This window comes from Vulpes vulpes, chromosome 12 (assembly GCF_048418805.1).
Source record: "Vulpes vulpes isolate BD-2025 chromosome 12, VulVul3, whole genome shotgun sequence".
Taxonomy (NCBI): domain Eukaryota; kingdom Metazoa; phylum Chordata; class Mammalia; order Carnivora; family Canidae; genus Vulpes; species Vulpes vulpes.
In genome coordinates this window covers 4,185,012-4,203,926 of record NC_132791.1, presented here as the reverse complement: position 1 = coordinate 4,203,926, position 18,915 = coordinate 4,185,012, and the positions used below count along the sequence as shown (strand labels likewise).

The following is an 18,915-nucleotide window of genomic DNA, read 5'->3' as shown; positions in this document are numbered from 1 at the left end:
AAGGAGGCTGGCTTATGGATTTCCAAAAACAATCTGTAAGCACCACAAGCCCACATCCAATGAACCTCTTCATCCACTCCCTCTTCTCATCCCTTTCTGCCACTCTTCTAACTCCAGATTCCTTATCTCTTACACCAAGACTATTACAACAGCTCCCTAAGTGTCCCTAATCCAACCCACACTCCACAGACATCATTCTAAAGTCCAAATGTAGCCTTCTCACTGCTGCAGAGAATGAATCATTGCTTCCCTACTCTGCATTCCGAGCCCTTCCAAGTGCTGTCTCTCCAGCCTCATACAGTACATATCTCAACTGTCCTGAACTTCTTGTTGTTCCCTTATGTGTCCCTTTAATTTCCCACCTTCTTGCCTTTATTTCAACTGTTCCCTCTGCCTTGGATGTATTAACTTTCCTAATTCTAAGTGGTCAATGCTATCCATTCTTCCAGCTCTAGCTCAAATTCACTTCCCCCAAGGTACACTGGCTGTTAGAGATCACAACCTCCTCAGAATTTCCATGCCTTTATTATGGGCAAACCACCCTCCACTCTAGAATAATTAGCTGCTTACAAGTTTGTCCCCAACACTGGACAGAGCTCTCTCAATCTGAGCCATAAGATTTCAAGTTTCAGCCACATGACTGCCTATAAGAGGAATACATGAGAATATACAAGTGTGGACTCTAGAGTTAGGCATCTTGTATTAGGCTCACAGTTCTGCAATTTATGAATTAGATGACCTTTAACAAGGCACTTAGCCTTTATATATATATATATAAACAAGGATGATACAGTACCTCCCTTAGAGGGTATCATATTGTGAAGGCTCAAAGAGTTAGTGTGACAAGTAGTCAGAACTTGATAAATGGTCAATGACAACAATGACCAGAAGGCCGGGGCCATGTCATTGCTACGATCTTGGCTAAGAGCCATAGATGCTTATGTGAAGTACTGACTCCATCCATTCAACCTGCAATACCTATTACTGACCTCTGGTGTTTGCTGAATTGGTCACCTACTAAATGCCAGGCCTTATGTTAGGGGCTCACAGACTCCTAAAGCATGGGTTCTAAAATGTGTTCTACTCTTGGATCATTGACAGACAATCCTAGCTCCCTATCACCATGGGAACTATATTTGGGATGGGTTCAAGGAACAATAGAGGAATAAAAGAAAAAGGGAAGGCATCTCCTGTTACATCAGGTATTTGGTGAAAACAATCTCCCATTTGTCACATCTTATGTCCAAAGGGTCCCTGGAAGATGCTCAGAGAGAACAGAAATGTGAGCAGTGTCATAGTGGGCAGGACAAATAGCTAATCATGAGTCCCTTTATGCTCACCCTTGAGGAAGATCTACTGAAGAAACATCTTGTATGCACTCAGTATGTACTTAATATTGAGTGCCTACTGTGTGCTGAACATCTTTACCTGGGAGCTACGCATGTGTTAACCACTGCATACTTGCCTCACAGGGAAACTAATGTAGGAAATAGCAGTACCCTCATCTTACAGGGAAAATAAGACCCAGGGAAATTGAGACCCAGGGAAAATAAGTATCTTGTATAGCCAGAAACTTTCTGACATTTGAACTGACCCTAGAGCAATCTGACTCCAAACCCTAGGTTCTTAGCCTCTTAGACACCCATAATGATCAGGGGCCCATGTATGTTTGGATCCAGGACAAGAGAGCAGCACGTGGTCTGTATGGGAGTTAAGAGCCCTTGTCTAGCTCAGCTCTGACACTGATTCTCTGAGTGATGGAGGGCAGGCCCATACCCTCCCCGAGCTTCAGTTTCTCCCATAAAGAGAGAAGGTTCAGGTCAATGATTTCCAAAGCCTCAAGCTCTATTTTGCTGTATTTCAAATATGAAAGCACAACAGGGTTGTAGGTAAATGGGAGAGACTGTCCTTGGGGGAGAGGAGGACAGAGCAGAAAGAAAAATGCCAGAAATCTGGATTTTCTCTCGCGTCTGAGTTTCCACACATCATTCACAGTGATCCACTGCAGTCTAGTAACATCTTTCCATGGATGACCCTTAAGACTGCTCTCAGAAACAGCCTCCTTTACAGGTGGAGGTGAGAGTCATCAGGGTAGGCAGCCCTGTGGCATACAGTGATGGACCCACAGCCAAGACCATGGGAACATGGAAATGTCAGGAGGTCTGGCTTCTATCTTCAGGAGATCCTATGGTCCTAGAAATGAGAGAGGGAAGAGATTTTTCCTCCAATCCCCCCATTATAACAAGGAAGAAACTGCAGTTCAAGAAAAGGAAGCTCTTTGGCTAAGGTCCCTCATGAATGGGTAGCAAAGCTGAATGCAGAACCTAGAGTGACTTGTGACCCCATCCCAGGAACCTCTCACCATGCTGAGCTGTCTCTGTGCTTCCCCTCTAACAAGGTGATGCTGAGGTAGAAGGTGAGGGTCAAGGCTTCTTGGAAAGAAGCCTAGATCAGCTGTCAGGACCACTATATGTTACTCTTGACTCTGCTTTGACTGTGAAGTTCATGAGTCTCTCAGGGCCTCAGCTTCCACATCTATATACTGAGAGAGTTGACCTATATAAGACACGTGGAATCAATCTGCAGACTAATTGTGACTTACAAAATTGATCTATATGACCAACTTTAAATTGGCTGCCAGCAAGAACTAATTCAGAGGTTTTACTTAAACTTCTAGATTTATAGCTTAGAGTATTTTTTAACAATGGGTCTTCCCTCTCACATAGTAGTAATCATCTGGAGCTAAGTATTCTCTGCTCCATTTCTAGTCTAGAGAGTCCCCACCACTCCCTATCACAAATAACCAACTGGCCATGTTGACCTATTGACGTCACTTAAAAGTTCCTCCTTACCAAAAAAAAAAAAAAAAAAGTTCCTCCTTACAAAGCCCAGCTGAGAGTTTACCCCACTTCCTTTAGCCTCCTGATGCCCTGAGCATAGGGTTCTCACCATCCCCCTGGGATTACCATCCCATTGAGGGCCAGCATTGGAATGTTTTCTGACAGTGACCTAGCAAAACTCTAATCTCTGCCTCTGTATTCACGTGGTAGCTACCAGTAACCGCATTGGATTTAGGAACTAAGCTAATCCAGAAGGAGTTCATCTTGATCCTTAACTCACTATATTTACAAAGACTTTATTTCTTAAAAGAGCATATTCTGAGGTTTTGGGTAGACATGGTTATTTTTTGGGGGAGGGGGCGGGTGAGAGTAGGGGTGGGAGTTGAGGTGGTGTACTATTCAACCCAGTGCAACCCCTCTTCGTAGTTCCTCAGGAAGACTTTCCAGTAGACCTGCAGTAGACCTGGATGGATTAGCAGCCCTTCCTCAGTGTCCTCAAGTCCCTAGGCTTTCCCATCAGAGTATGAAGTGAAGCATCATGGAACAGTCTCATCTCTTCTGCTTCCCCACCATAACTGTGACCTCTGTGTGGGTTAGTTCTGCATCCCAAGTCTCCAGCTTAGTGTGAAACACACTGTAGATGCCCAACAAATAGGTCCTTTACCTAAGCCCTCTGCACTGCAGTCAGTTACTAAGAATAGGAAAAGCTGTTCTTAGATTAGAGGTTTCCAGAACTGAGCTGAGCCCATACTGCTCTACTTTGGCCCAACACATGCCCTACTCAGGGAACCACTCATTGGTTCCCCAAATGTGTGAGGACCCCACCCTTCCCCTCTATCTACACCAAATGGCTCTCTGACCCTCAAGTCAACCCAGGCTATCCTACATACCACAGGCAGAGGGTCAGATTAGTCATCACAAAACATAGGTTTAACTATAACCTGCCCCTCCTCAAGATTTTCTTTATTCCCCATTTGCCTGCAGGATAAAGTCCAGCTTCTCTGTGCAGCATTCAAGGCCTAGCTTTCCAGCATGGCCTCAGCTCCCACCCATCCACCCTCCATGAGTTCATATGAGCAGTCTGTGCCCTGTCCCTCCCGAACTCTGGCCAGTGTCCCATTCCTGGATGAAATCTTGACGCAGTTTGAGGAAAGAAACAGCCTGCCTCAGAGTCCCCAGCAGGTTTTAGGAGCCTCACTGTCTGTCAGCTGAAAAACAGCTTTATTTTTCCTCTACGAGTCTCTCTTGGCTTGAGATGCATGGCTGTATATGCTTCTGGCTTGAGGACAGCTCTTCTCCTCTCTGGGGCCCCAACTGTGCACTTTGGAGAGGTCAGCATGACCTGACGCTAGAGGGAATTGAGTCTTACATCGCTAGGCGGCCTCTGTCACTACCCCCCAACCCCACTTCCCCATCAACAGGACAGAGCACCATAGCCAGGGAGCATTCACGTTCCATTCTGTTTCGGAGGCATCAGAAGCCCCTGGCCCCTGCTTAGCTCTGGGACACTTGGCCACATCTTGGCTGTTTGCTCCAGGATCCTATTATAGTCCCAGCTCAGACCCATATATTTAGGCTGGGGTAGGAAGGGAGTGCTGTGGGTGGGGAATGCATGGAAGGATGAAAGAATAGAGATCTTGAGACCTTGAGACTGAGACAGAGATTGAGAAGTAGTAAGTAAATGAGAAAGAGACAAGCAGAGATGGCATGTAGAGAGGTCAAGTGTAAGAGGACATAAAGATTAAAAAAAAAAAAAGATAGATGGATGGGAAGTCAGACTGACATCAAGAGAGAGGCAGCATCCGTGACCAGGAAAGAGTAAGAACAAGAAAGTGAGAGGGGAAGAGGGCAGGGGGAAAGACAAGAATCAAACAATAAAGAGGCGCACAGAGGGGAAAGGAGAGAATTGATATTGAAAAACAGGAGTTGATGTAGGGAGAGAATAAGGGAAGGGGAGGGACAGATGGAGGGGAGGATGGAGAGAAGGTGGAAAAAGAGGGATAGAGGAAGTGGCAGGAGGGAGGGAGGGAAGGGGGGCTGAAGAGAAGAAAAAAAGAACTGCAAAAGTTTGACACTGGGAAGAAACAGCTAGTAAAGAGCCGGACAAGAATTGTCAGGCCTGTCCTGGCTTCTTGCCCCGGTGTGTCTGGATCAACCCTGGGCCTCAGTCTCAGCTCAGACTGGTCCAGAGGCTGTGGCCCAGAGCCCTGGTCAGCCTAGAAGGCTTCTTCTGTGCCCACCTCCTTTCTTCTATATGCTGAAAGTCTCCTCAGAAATGGGGCCTAGTCACATCTGGGACTTGGCTCAGGAGGTCCCCTAATCAGATGGGGTTATGGAGACTGAAAGACAGAAGTACGGGGGGGGGGGGGGTGGTGGTGCTTAAAGCTGAATGAAGCTCTTCCACCCATACTCAAACTCTCTAGTCACCAGGGGCTTGAGTCCATCTCCTCGCCTCCAAATTCATGAAGCGGTCCTTCCTGTTGGCCTCATTCAATCTCTCTTCTGTGCATGGAGACCCGGAGTCCTCCAACGGGGAAAATCCTTGCCCATGGCCTCACAGCTGCTTAGAGCCAGAAGCAAGATGACCCTCGGGTCTCTCGTCTCCCATCATCTGGGCAAGCACTTTGGAAGCCAGCCTTAGAGGGCTCCTGATGACTTTCATGCTGTTTCCAGTAAAGTCTGTGCTGATTCTTGGCACAAAGAGAGGAAATGAAGAGGGTAGGGTAGGAATGTAAATAAAGGGAAACTTTGGGATTTCATCTAATATATAATTATAGTATCCATGGCGGTGGCCTTGGCTGCTTCTGCAATGTGCTGCCTGGGCTGTGCCCAAGCAGGGGTGGTGTCCTGGGGTGATGGGTGCCCAGCAATGCTCCTTCCATTCAAGGCTCCAATCCCCCTGGGCTTTTGGAACAGCATCTTTGGACCAGGAGCCTGGATTTGTTTGCAGAAACACATGGCAGTCTGGAGACACTGGGAAACAACCCAGCAAGATGGGAGCTGAGGATCCTGAGTATCTCAAAAATGGCACTGGGACTATATCACTAAGGGAAGCAAAGGTCCTTGTACAGGTTCAGAGCTCACGTGTAGATGTAGCAGGGCCAGGACTGCAGAAGCAGGAGGAAGGAGGAAGTTTGGGCTTTGGTGGTAGCAGCCATGCAGCTTTTGGTATCAGGACTGAAAAATCTGTTTTCCATATTGTTTCCAACTCATCTGGGCATACACAAAAGATCCCTCTGAACAGATTCTAATCCTTGACCCCCACCATTTCTACATGGCTAGTATCATGGTCTGGCCACGTGGAAATACGGAGTTCAGGCTGTGGAAATAAATCAGCTGAATTCAAAGCTTGGCTTCTCCTCTTAATAAGAGGAGAGAGAGACCAAAGCTTTGAAGCTTTGGTCAAGTTATCAGAACTGCCTGTGCCTTAGTAGCTGAATCTGTTTGACAAGAATAATAGTAATGGCCTTAGTCGTTTAGAGGATTAAATTAGATAAAGTTTATGATAGGTATGTAGGTAGGTAGGCAGGCAGACAAATCTCATTATAAATATAGAGATACAGAGATGGGTACTGGACCACAGCCGGGCACATAGTGCATGTCCCCTGAATATCGGTAAGAAAGGGGGTTGGCGGTTGTGAATGAGGGAAGGGGAAAAGTCAATGTCTCCAGATTTCTGCACTGATTTGGAAATTGATTCAAATCATTCAACAGCTAGGTATGAGATTCTTTACTGGCATCAGTCACTGTTCTAGACACCAGGGATATAGGACAGACCGGCAGACACAGACCCTACTCTAGGCAGCTGACAGTTGGGTGAGAAAAGAGACAAAAAAACAAACAGGCAGATACTAAATCATTACAGCTTTAGGAAGCACCACGGCTTTCTGCATCATATGTATGGCAGGCGGGATCCACTGCAGATAATGGGGTCAAGGAAGGCCTTTCTAAGGAGACAACGTGATGACACGCAATTACAAACATGAAGGAGAAAGGGAACCCTCACGGCATTACTCCTGGGAAGAGCCAGGACAAGTCCACCCTGGGGAAAGGGAAGAGGTAGACGCAGAGACCTTGAGGAAGGAAGAAACTGCTACATTCTAGCGCGTGTGTCTGGGGATGATGAGTAAAGGGCCGATGTTGGAGATAAAGGTTAAATGTGCTCTTCAACTGGAAAGCTGTGAACACTGGTGCCAACGTGGCAACCCCAGGCCCGACTGCTTCGGTGAGGATTGTGGCCACAGATGGTAAGGACGGTGGTACTCCTCCTCCTGCCGCTTATTAAGTACCGGCAGTGAGCTAGACGTCATCCTGTGCCCTTTGTACGTTTCAGTTCACAGAATCCTCACAACCCTACGAGAAAGGTCCTCTTGCCATTCCATTTTACAGATGAAAAGGTGAAACTCAGAAAGCTTCAGAAATCTGCGCAAGGCCACACTGTCAGTAGGTGCTGGAGCCAACATAAAGGCCTCACCTCTGTCTGAGTTCGAAGGCAGAATTAAAATATTAATCATAATTAAATAATTATAATAATAACTAATAATATATTAATATTATTATATAATATATTAATAATAATTAATGATTATAATTGAATATTATATGATTAAATATTAATATTAAAATATTAAATACGTACATGGGGGGGTGGGAAGCGGCATATGGATTCAAAATGTCTACTGCCCTCCCCATTGTTGATCTCTGACAAACGGAGTGATCAAGAAAACCCTTCGAGAGCCCATGACCTTATATATATATATAAAAAAAAATCAAAGTACTTCCTCCTCTACTACTCACGTCAATCCTTCGGACGACATGAGGAGGTATAACTAATCATATCATTTTATGGATCAGATTAATCAGCTCCATTTCACAGATGAGGAAGATGAGCATGAAATGCCCTACCCGGGGACCTGGGGGCTGCAGTCTGGGTCTGCTGGGCCCCAGTGTTCCTTCCATTGCCAACAGGGCTGCTTGGAGTTTGGAGACCCTTTTGCACTCATGCTCTGACAACTCCACACGTGTGAAGGACAAGGAGGGGACCGCATGTGGTAGTGGTGGGGGGTGGGTAATAGAGTCAGCCTGGGTGTGAATCTCAGCTCTATTTCTTCTTGTTATATCATTTTGGGCAAAATGTTTACCCCTTTAAGCCCCGGTTTTCCCACTGATGGAACAGGAGGTGACAATGATGGTGGCGCTGATGATATCAGACCCACAGGGTTACAGTGAGGATGAAATGAGACAGGCCACGTAACATCCCTGGAGTGGTTCCTGGCGCGTGGTAGATGCTCAGTCTACTACCACCACCCCGACGACTGTTATTATCCAGGAAGTACTGAGAGCACCGAGAATCAGGACTTTGGGGTAGTGTCTATCCCTACCTCCATGTGCAGGTCATAGAGCACAGAGTTTAACCTTTCCATCTCACAGATGAGAATATCAGGGTCAGGGGAGGGGAGACGAGCTGGCCCCAGGTCTCACTGGGAGCAAGTGTGGGAATTGCTGTCTGACTCCTGACCTCGGGCTCTTTTTTCACAACGCTTTCTCTGCTCTAGGGCCCTGGTTTTCCTTTTACTCCTTTGCTCCAACTCCACCCATCCCTGCTGAGAAGGAACTCCTCCCCTTCCCTGAGCCTCTGGTCCCACCATGGATGTTGGCACATGGTTGCAGTACCCAGGCTCCCTTGGCATTCTTTTCACAGAGCTGAGGCCAGGGAGGTGAAGGACGGGCCTGGGGCAAGCCTCCGAATGTGTGGGAATGAGCTTCCCCCCGCCCCAGGAATTGGGCCTGGCTGCTGCTGCATGTTTGCTCAGGACCCTTTGGCAGTCATCCATGATTAGAGAAAGGCAAGGCCGCCAAGACAAGACAGAGGCTAATTACCTTGGGTAATAGGAAATTGGGGAACGGCGACAAGAAGGGTGTCTAGGCCGTTAGCCAGGCAAGGGCGGGGCCCGCGGATGCCTAGCCCGGCCTGACCCATCAACCCTGAGTGGAGATTCCTGCCCAGGGGTCACTCACCAGCTCCAACAACCCAAGGGTGCAGGAGCTGGCCACACTGTCAGACCTTCCGGGGACCCTCTGCTCTGCTGCTCTTTGTTTGTTTTCATTCAAAAGCAAAACAAATGGAACAAACAAGGAAATTCAATTTAAACAGGGCCCAAATGCTGATGTTTCTGTTTTGCTACACCGGGGTGAGCTTAGGACAGAAAATCAGCCTTGACTTTCACTCCTCCAATTGGTCTCAACCCTGCGGTGCTGTGTAAAATTACACGGATGAAGGGGCCGCAAAAGCAATTTGCTTTCCTAGGTGGGGTGGAGATTCAGAGAGAGAGGCAGACAGAGAGGAACCCAGACTCAAGTAAGAAATAGGACCGAGAAACTGAGATACAGAGACAAACAGAAGTTAAGAGAATAACAAAGAGAAAGGCAGAGAAGGAACGATGGGGCGAGTGGCAGAGGGACAAAGACAGTGAGCTATGCAGAATACACTAGCACAGAGAGAGGGAGTGGAAGGGAGGAGAGATGGACAGAGATGCAAGGAGGCACAGTGGGATAAAACAAAAGTGAGAGAGGTAGGAAGGTAAGAAGGGCAGGAGCCCAGGAGGAGAAGGAGAGAGAGAACGAGAAGAATCCTGTGGCCAAAGTGTGCATTCCAAGCTGGGGTGGATCGAACACACTTTCACGTTGAAGGTTCTGAAACTACAAAACAAGGAGGCAACATGAAGATTTAGCCCAAGGTCCCAGACATAGAAGTGGAAGCGGCGAGATGTGAACTCAGACCACCTGCCTGAGAGCCGCGTCCTCTACGCCTGTGCCACCTGAATCCTATCGTACCTCTGGCAGTGTCAGTGGGGGAATTGGTGCCCTGGGCTTAATTAAAACCCATGCTCTTTGGACCCAGGCTATCTTTCCATCCTATTTCATTCCCAAAGGATGCTGGATGGTCATTTTTTCCCAGGGCTAGAAGCACCTCAACCTGCCCCAAGGGGAATGGCTCCTCCAGGGTTGTCCCTATTAAAGATACAGATAATCAGCGACAGAGTCAAGGAGAATGAAGCAGTGACTATATGCAAGGCATTCTGTAAACCCTGTCTGTGGAGTTTCTCACTTAATGCTCTTCTCTTTAACCCCATAGGATCAAGACAATTCCCAGCTCCCTGTTTTCTGAGGAAGACACTGTTGCATAGAACAGTGAGAAATGGCTTTCCCCAGGGCAGGTTATGAGTAACAAAAGGGCAGAATCAGGATTTGCACTCAGCTCAGCCTGTCCCCAAAGCCTGTGTTCCTCCTACTGCCACACACAGCCTTTTTGACCCAAGAGTAAGAAAACTAATCTTGGTAAGGAACGAGCAAGCAGAAAATGAGAAACCCCAAGAACTGACAATACAACTATTTTAAAACTCAAGACTCAGTTGGTCAGACTTCACAGGAGGAGAGCCACCAGCAGGATGAGAGAAAGGGTCCAAACCACATCCTGGGCTCCTTGTCAGAGCAGCCCAGATTCCAGAGCCATTAATACAATCAATTTTAAAAATAAAATACAGGAGTGTTCAGAGATAGGGATGACAAGCTCATGACAAACACATTTCCAGGATAGAAGAAGAAAGGATGGTCCTACTTCAAGAGGTGGGAAAGGGGTAGGGGGTGTTGAGCAAAAGGAAAAGAAGAGGTGAGGGGAAAACTACCATCACTTTTCAAGAATGTCAACTGATTTGTCAGCTCTGGGTGTTAACTGCTTCGGGGGTTCCCTAAAACATTGCATTGCTCTCTACATAATGGGCCCGTAGGATTCCACAATGTCACCCAGAGACAGGGTTACTACTTGTATCTCAATGAATAGGAACCACCTGCCAGGGCTCTGTCCCTCTCTGCTAGATACTATCCCAGTAAGTTGGCAAAAGGAGGAGAAGAGAGTTAAAATTAATTATTAGCATAACAAGGACAACAGAGGTAACAGTGGTCATAGCTAACTCTTCTTAGATTCTTCCTGGGAGCTCATCACCAATTGGAGAGCTTTTGTTCACAGATCACCTCAACAAATCCTCTTCAGGTCCCAGTGAGTCAGACACCGTTATTACCCACATCTTCAAAGAGGAGCTCGGAAGGTTGAAAAGCTCACTCAATGTCATGTAACTCATAAGTGCAAGTTATAGAGATTTGAACCCAGACCTGTCTGCCTTGAGTATATGTCCATAATGAGGGACAGAGGAACCAAAAGTTGGCCATCATGAAATCTTTCAAAAATGTTAACTTTCTTCATATAATCACAGTTTTTAGAGTTGGATAAGGCCTTATACCTCTTAATCCAGGCACATACTTGTATTTTGGAGCAACCCTAGAGCCTAAGAGGTTACTGTCAGCACTTATTGATTAAGTAGCTATGGAGTCATGCTCTCAATATCCGGATCCCAAGTCATCACTTAAGGCCTGAGGCAAACACTACTGCCTCTGGAGAGTTTGCCGAGATGTCCCACCAGCAGAGATCTGATAGCCTACCGTATTTTAGAGATTCCATTCCCAGAGCTCTCATTGTTCCCAATCGATTTTGCTATTCTGACAAAATAAAACTCGGGCTCCAACATCTACGGACAGTCAGTGGCAGAGCCAGGGTCAGTGGCCCAATTTCTAGCATATGGTGATATTCCTGAGTTTGGTGCATGAATCTCTTGGGTGTTATCAATGAGCCCGAATATGTTGTGTAATCAAAGGAGTGCCATGGTCTTTAGAAAAGTTATATCTTCCAGAGGAAGTAGGGATGGGATGTGGTTTGGAGGTGAAGGAGATTTAGACTGTGGAGGTGTTTCTTCTTTAATTCTCATGCGACTCTACAGCCTAGGTTTTATTATTACTTTTTTACTGAGGCTTATCGAGGAAAAGCAATTTATCTAAGGCGACATAACTAAAAATGTCAAAGCCAGATCTGAATCCACAGTCTGTGGCCTTTTGTATCACCATTAAGTTATAAGTCATTTGAGAAGAGAACCTTTGTCTCATCAGATTCATACCCGCAATTCTTAGCTTTGTACCAAGTTGTAGGGACCCCTCAGGAACCGTCTGCTGAGTAAGTAAACGAGTTACAAATGAGTAAGTAAAAATATAAATGAATAAAAAAAATGATGAATAAGTAAGTGAATGAATTATGGAGTAAGAGTGGATGAACAGATGAGTAGATGGATGGATGGATGGTAGAGAAAAGGAAAGGGGAGAGAAAGGGATAGGAGGAGGGAGGGATTAATGATTTTGGGAAAATGGGTACATGGGTGGATCACTGAGTAGATAAAAAAACATAAATGATTTCAATAATTGGTGAAATTGGTTGCTAAGGGAAGGGGCTTATAGTTTTTATAATTAGGGTACACGAAGACAGCTTGTCTCCAGAATCCTATGTTATAGCTTATGATGGATGCATCCTAATGTGACAATACTCACTGAGAGGGGAACAAAAGAAAGATGGGCCCCTTTTCCCTCTGAGATTAACAGATGCACCTCAGAACTACTTCCTTTTGCATCTTTAGAAATTTGAATGCAATGACTCCATGCACTCTGTGAAGGGTTGATAATGGCAGTATTTCTAAGGGGAGGAGCTGAATCTAGTAAAACAAACTAATATATATGTATACAAATATATATGTATTTCAGATATGCTAATACAATCTTTTTCAGAGAAGATCTCATGGAATTGAGAAAGGAACACCAGGCAGGTACTCCTGTCCCAGCCCTTCTTGGTAACTTGCCACATTTCCTTTCTGGGTCACAGATTCTTCATTAGTAGAAGAAGTAGTTTTGAGTTCCCTGGTCTCCCTGGGCCCTTTAGCACTAACCCTGTATGATTCTATGGCTTACTGTGGCCACACTTCTCCAATGGACACTTCTAAATCTCAGAATCTCAAGGTGCACATATAGACTGGCCTACAAGACATTTGGTTGGCCTGGACAGATTACTTGTGCCTTGCCTCCCAGACTTAAAATCGTCCTGTTTCACACTCCCCGTGTACCCAGCATATCTTACTCATAGAGGGATGCCTGGGTGGCTCAGCAGTTGGGAATCTGCCTTTGCTCGATGCATGGTCCCGGAGTCTCAGGATCGAGTTCCTCATCAGGCTCCTAACAGGGAACCTGCTTCTCCCTCTGCCTGTGTCTCTGCCTCTGTGTGTATTTCATGAATAAATAAATAAATAATCTTAAAATAAAAAATCTTACTTGTAGAGACCATCGGGCTCCAGACACTTGAAGATGACGGAGTAGATACTGACTTCAGGGACCTCTCCATGGCTTCGACCAGCTGCTACACATGATGTGCCCAGGCCCGAGAGTAAGTCATCCGCAAAACTCAGGAACTCTCCTGGGGGGAGACAAAGAAAGATGAGCTCCCCAGCTCAGGCCTTGGTGAGCAGACATTCTTACTGCTGTCCAGACCCATGAAATGTCTGGATATCATCATCAGGAGGATTAGTGGACAAAACAAGCACAGCACATGGAAATGACACAGATTAGCGTCTAGCCCTAATGACTGTTTAAATTTATGCTAGAATTTTCTCAAAAGTGGGCATACTAATACCTACCTATATGAAACTACAGCAAGGCTCAAATGACATAAATTACTGTGTACCAGAAATGCATGAAAAGCAACAGGGAGATAGTGCTTTCTGTCCAGAGTAACTTTTCTGGTCTTGTTACTGCTAATAACTTCCCTCTTAATTACCTGAGCAAGGCCCTTCCTTCTTGGGATTGCAATCTCCTTCCCGGTATAACAAAGAAATTGGACCAGGGATGTAAGACAGGTTTCCAATCACATGGTCACTCTTCATGTGGTGCTACTAGATTCATGAAGTGTTATGTTGAGATGGACAGAAACCTGGTCCAACTAAGGGGGAAAGAGTTCTATGACTGATGAATGATGAAGCCATGAGACCCGAAGGGACAGTGGAAGAACAAGTGCCTTGAACGCCACGATTTCTAAAGTCAATCGAAGCCACTGGATTTCAGGAAGCAGTTGAAGTTTACCAGAAGTAGGCCTGACTAAAAAGAATAACTGAACATTTAAGATCTTGGGATCTAGTCTTAGGTCTGATAAGAATTTGTTGGATAGCTTTGGACAACTGAATTCCCATTTCTGTGCCTTAGTTTTCTCCTCTGTAGAGTCAAAGTGGTAAAATCACTATTAGAGTTTTTAAAAAAATAAAATGGAAACACAGATGTGCACAAAGATTAAGCTATGTGGACAAACATTACAGTACTATCTAAACCAAGAAGGATTTAGGGGCGCCTGGGTGGCTCAGTGGTTGAACATCTGCCTTCAGCTCAGGTCATGACCCCGGGGTCCCGGGATCGAGTCCCACGTCAGGCTCCCCCATGAGGAGCCTGCTTCTCTATCTGCCTGTGTCTCTGCCTCTCTCTGTGTGTCTCTCATGAATAAATAAATAAAATCTTAAAAAAATAAAAATAAACCAAGAAGAATTTAGAAACAACTAAACGTTCAATGATATAGAAACAGCAATATCAATTATAGTTCAATGATACAATGGAATATTTTACAGCTATTAAAACAATATCGTGGAAGAATATGAAATAATATGAAAAGATACTAAGTTAAAAACCAGGCCACACTGTTATAGAATAATCTAATTTTTAGTGGAAATTGTACATGTATATCTATTTAGAAAGAGAAGGAAGAAATTATAGCAAATGCATAATAGTGGCTTTGTCTGTAAAGTGAGATAAGCAAAAATAAGAGAGAAAAAATATCCATTACCTGCTTTTTAAAAAAAAATTATCTACAATGAACATGTATTACTTTCGTAACAAGGAAAAAATCAATAAAAAATTACTTAAAAATAGATAAAATAAATAAGCCAGACTAAATGGCCTCTAAGTTCCCTTCCAATTCTAAAATTGGGTGATTTAGGAGCAAAGCAAGCATGTGAGTTATTTTATACCACAGAGTATGGAATAATATGAGGCCTCCTTTCTGTTCATTCTTTCTCTTTCTTGTGTGACATGGAATGGCTCATACTCTCTACTCACTTATTCTTAGTAACAAGCAAGAGGAAGATGTCCATTCAACTAAATCCTCTCTACTCAGTGTTAAGGATAATCCAATATAATGGAACTATCATGGAAGAGTAATATTGGCCAAATGTCTGAGAAGTCTGTGACCCAAGGGAGGCAGGGAACTGGGAGGACAGGACGTACAGATCACCTCCTGTTGGTCTTTCAAAGAAAAGTTTCATTTTTCACTCCTAAATAAATGATGTAGCACCTCTTCACCTGAACTGTCTGGATGGCCCTGGAATTTCAGGTAAACAACAGTTCTATAAAGTATTTGTCCCTATGGCCCAATACAGCAGATCTGATGCGTAGCGTTCTTTGTTTTCCACCTTTTACAAAGACAACTACGGTTCATAGACTTGATACATAGGTGCCAGAGCAAGTGTCTGAATCAGGCTGATGTCAGCAACATGCAAGTTCACCTGCTATTGTCAGACAGACTTGGGACTGAATTCTGTTTCCACCATTACTGCAAGTCTCCTCACCTTTCAAAGTCTCGGTTCTCCTTTCTGTAATATGGGGTCAATAACTCTTACTGAGTTTGGAGTCTAGAAAGAAAGGCCAAGGCTAAGAAGAAATTCTTTGTCTAGAACCAGCAGTTTTGCTGGAAAATGAAAAGGTAAATGAAAGCTTTATTCACCGAAGATTTGGGCCTCCCCTATTTCTTCCACAGGCCTCTTATGTGAGCTTCTTCCATAGTAAAAACATAAACTGACAATGTCTCTTTGCCAACAGGTACCAAAGCAGAACAATGTACAGGGTGAAAAAGGAAGAAGGGGGCGGGGGGGGGGGCATGAAATTACTCACAGGAGGGAGTAAGGGCTTTGTTTCTCTTGGTTTCTTAGGATTTCAAGTCTGGCAGCTTACAGTTGTTTTCTTTGAGCTTGGACCCATGTCTGTCTGCTTTTCAATTTGTTTCTAGATAGCCATTGAAAGAGTTGGCCCCTCATGAGGGAACTCAGTATTCCTGTGGCCTGTATGAACTATCTTCAAGCCAAAATATGGTTGACATTCACTTACAAATGGGCATAGCTTTCCAGAGATTTCAATCCATTTCAGAATAATTTGGACCCTGGATCAAAGCCTCATAACATGTCTGATAGGTTGGTAAGATAGGCACACAGTTCTAGAGGTTTATAGGCTTAGTTCAAGTGAAGAAACTGGATAGCATGTCATATATAACTGGTCATATCGAGGACATTATAAAGATTCATAGGGCCCATTCTGTTTGGAACTATATACACATAATGACCTTCAAATGAGAAGAGTTAAAAGGAAGGAAATTGACATTTGGTACCAAATTTTCTTTTTTGTTTGTTTGTTTGTCACAATATTCAATCATTAATTCAATGAGTTAAATGTTAGTATCTCCGTTGTAAAGCTGAGGTCAAGCTCATAAATTTAGGGAGGGACAGAGCTGAGGTTGGAACCCATACCCTCCTAACTCCAAAGCCATACCTTTTCTTTTATAGTATGCTGCCTCCTAGAGAAAGGTGAAAAACAACAGTGTTAGAAAGTGAGCTTTCTCAATTCAGTGAGAATTTGCCACTGTTCGGTTTGCAACTGAGTTCATGCCACTCTTAGATCTACGGGCTTGCGGAATGAAACAACAGAAGAAATGGTCCCTGACCTTCTACGGCTTGTAATCTGACAACAGGAAGAGTTCCCAAATACAAGAACAGGCCCATAAAGTAAACTGTGAGATTGCTTTTCTTGGCACTCTATTCCAGAAGGTTTAAAGGTAACCTAGGTGGAGACAGGTGAATGAGGCAATCCTTCACTGTCCTTGCTCACTCAGTGGAGGGGGTACTAAGAAACGCTTTTTTATGCACAAATGAAAATCAGGGCCATCCAATACATGCATTGGGGTTCCACTGCACCCGAAGTCTGGCAGTGGGGCAACTGAATGAACAATACTATAGGACAGTGGTTAAGGTGCTGGGGTCTGAATTTACTACGCTGCCTCGGATTAAATCCTGGTTTACTCCCACTTACAGCTTGCCTCTGACAGGTTTTTTGACTCTCTACATCTATTTCCTCATCTGTAAAATGGATATCATAGTAGTATCTAACTTATAGCATTGTGAATATCATATAGAGTTGCATATATTGCTTACAGATCAATTAGCACAATGTCTGGCACATGATACAGTAAGGGCTCAAAAATATGTTAACTCTCATTATTGTTTTTGTTATTATTGTCATCATAACAGAGAAGAGAGATAAGGACTCTTAGGAATTATTTTAAAAAATAAAATTTATTTTTATTTTTATTTTTATTTTTATTTTTACCTAACCTTGTATCCTATCCTTTTCCAGTTGGGAACTGAAGCCTAGTGAAGGAAAGTGGCACGTCCATGGCCACACACAAAGTAGGAAGTCGACTTGGAACAAAAGTTTCATCTCTTGACTCTTACAACCTATGTGATAATTCTTATCAGCCAACCTAGGAGATAAAATCGCTGAGAACTGAAGACTTGTTCTCCAACTTCTGACCAACTATATTCAACATGAATGTGAGCTCTATTTATTATGGGCCAGGTGCTGTGCTAGGCACACAGTTCCACCCTGCCATCTTCCTAAACTTGGACTCCCTGAGAAAGATAAAAAGCCCAGGAAAGACAGGATTCAACAGGTTTCCACTGTGTAATCTACTCTAGCAGGGGTTTGCCAATTAGAATGTGCAGAATTCCAGGGATGACGAGGAATGGCAGATGTGGTCGGGGCTCAAGTCTTTCTCCTCCATCCCCACGCTAACTTCAAACCAGATCAACACCAGTTTGATCTATTGTATATACTGATGGTCTAAGTCTTATTTAAATCGGGGAAAACACTGTTTAAAAAAAAAATGTTGGCTTGTAAGTTTTATTGCTAAAAATGTTTGAATCCTAAAACCCTGCCACATTCCCCGATAGAAATACGAGGTTCAGGAATGTTGCACCCCCACTCAAGGCATCGCAGCCACTCTGGGGCAGCGTCCAGGATCAAACCTATCCCTTTGGCTTCTGAGCTCCACGTGCCTTCCTGTAGGACTCTCTGCCTGCACGACCCCTGTCCTCTCCTCCCTGGCATGGTGTGGCCGTGTGGCAGGGCCTTCCCAGGCCCAGGCTGCTGCCGCCACCGCCTCACCCATGCCTGTCCAAGATTCTAACATTCTTTCTCTGTTTTTCTTTCCTTGAAAACAGATAGGGAGTTGGGAGTCGCTGTACAGGAATGTGCCTGTTCCCCATTACGGCTCTTCTGGGGCTGTAACCCGAGTGGGCTTGGGCCAGACCCCCACACATTTCTTTATCCACTCAGACTCAAGCCCCGCTCTCATTACAATCCACAGAAAAGGTCAATCACGATTCTGCTGAAGCCTCAGAACCAACCCAACAAAGCACAGAGTAATTTTTGTAAAGGCCCCACCCCCAGCCTCAATCCCTTCTCCTTTTCTCACTCCCTCAAATCCTCTGCCTCCTTGATTTCTCCATCTCTCTCTCTCTCTCTCTTTCTCTTTCTCTCCCCCCTCACCCTCTGGCTTCTGATTGAGTTGAGGTCACAGTCAAAGCTGGCCACAAGAGCAAATTGAAAACAGGCTGGGAGAAAACCAGCAAAGAATTCCCAAACGTAAGGGGCGGGAGTCGTGAGTTATTTAGCCCAGGTGGGGAGAAAGGTCCCCGGCTCAGGCCTCCGTGCTCTTTTCAGGAAACGCCAAGGGGATCTGGAGGCCACTCTGGGCTCGGCCTTGCTCTAACCTGCGGATGCTCCCTGCTGTGGTGCCCAGGAGAAGCAGGACTCTGGCTCTCCCACCTGGCCTTTGCTTGGGCAAATGTAGAAATTCACGGTCACGGACAAGATGCTTTTTTTTTTTTTTCTTTTTCTTTCTTTCTTTCTTTTTTTTTTTTTTTTTTTTTTTTTTTTTTTTTTTTTTTTTGAGAGGCTCACACTTATCAGCTGCAGTTGGTTTGTTTCTGCCAGACATGGTATTTTAAATCTGAAGAGCCAGGGTCTGACTCTTACCTTTATCATAATGGCCCATATGAGA

General features: G+C 44.8%; 1 protein-coding gene across 5 annotated transcripts in view; it reads right to left on the bottom strand.

Moving 5' to 3' along the window:
* The window catches only part of ASTN2 (astrotactin 2), an 854,920-nt gene that overhangs the window by 39,812 nt on the left and 796,193 nt on the right, over window positions 1–18,915 (bottom strand). For all 5 annotated transcript variants that reach the window (XM_072727526.1, XM_072727523.1, XM_072727524.1 and 2 more), the window contains one exon: window positions 13,041–13,182. In XM_072727526.1, coding sequence (XP_072583627.1) covers window positions 13,041–13,182 — 142 coding nt within the window. The remainder of the gene's footprint in view (window positions 1–13,040; window positions 13,183–18,915) is intronic.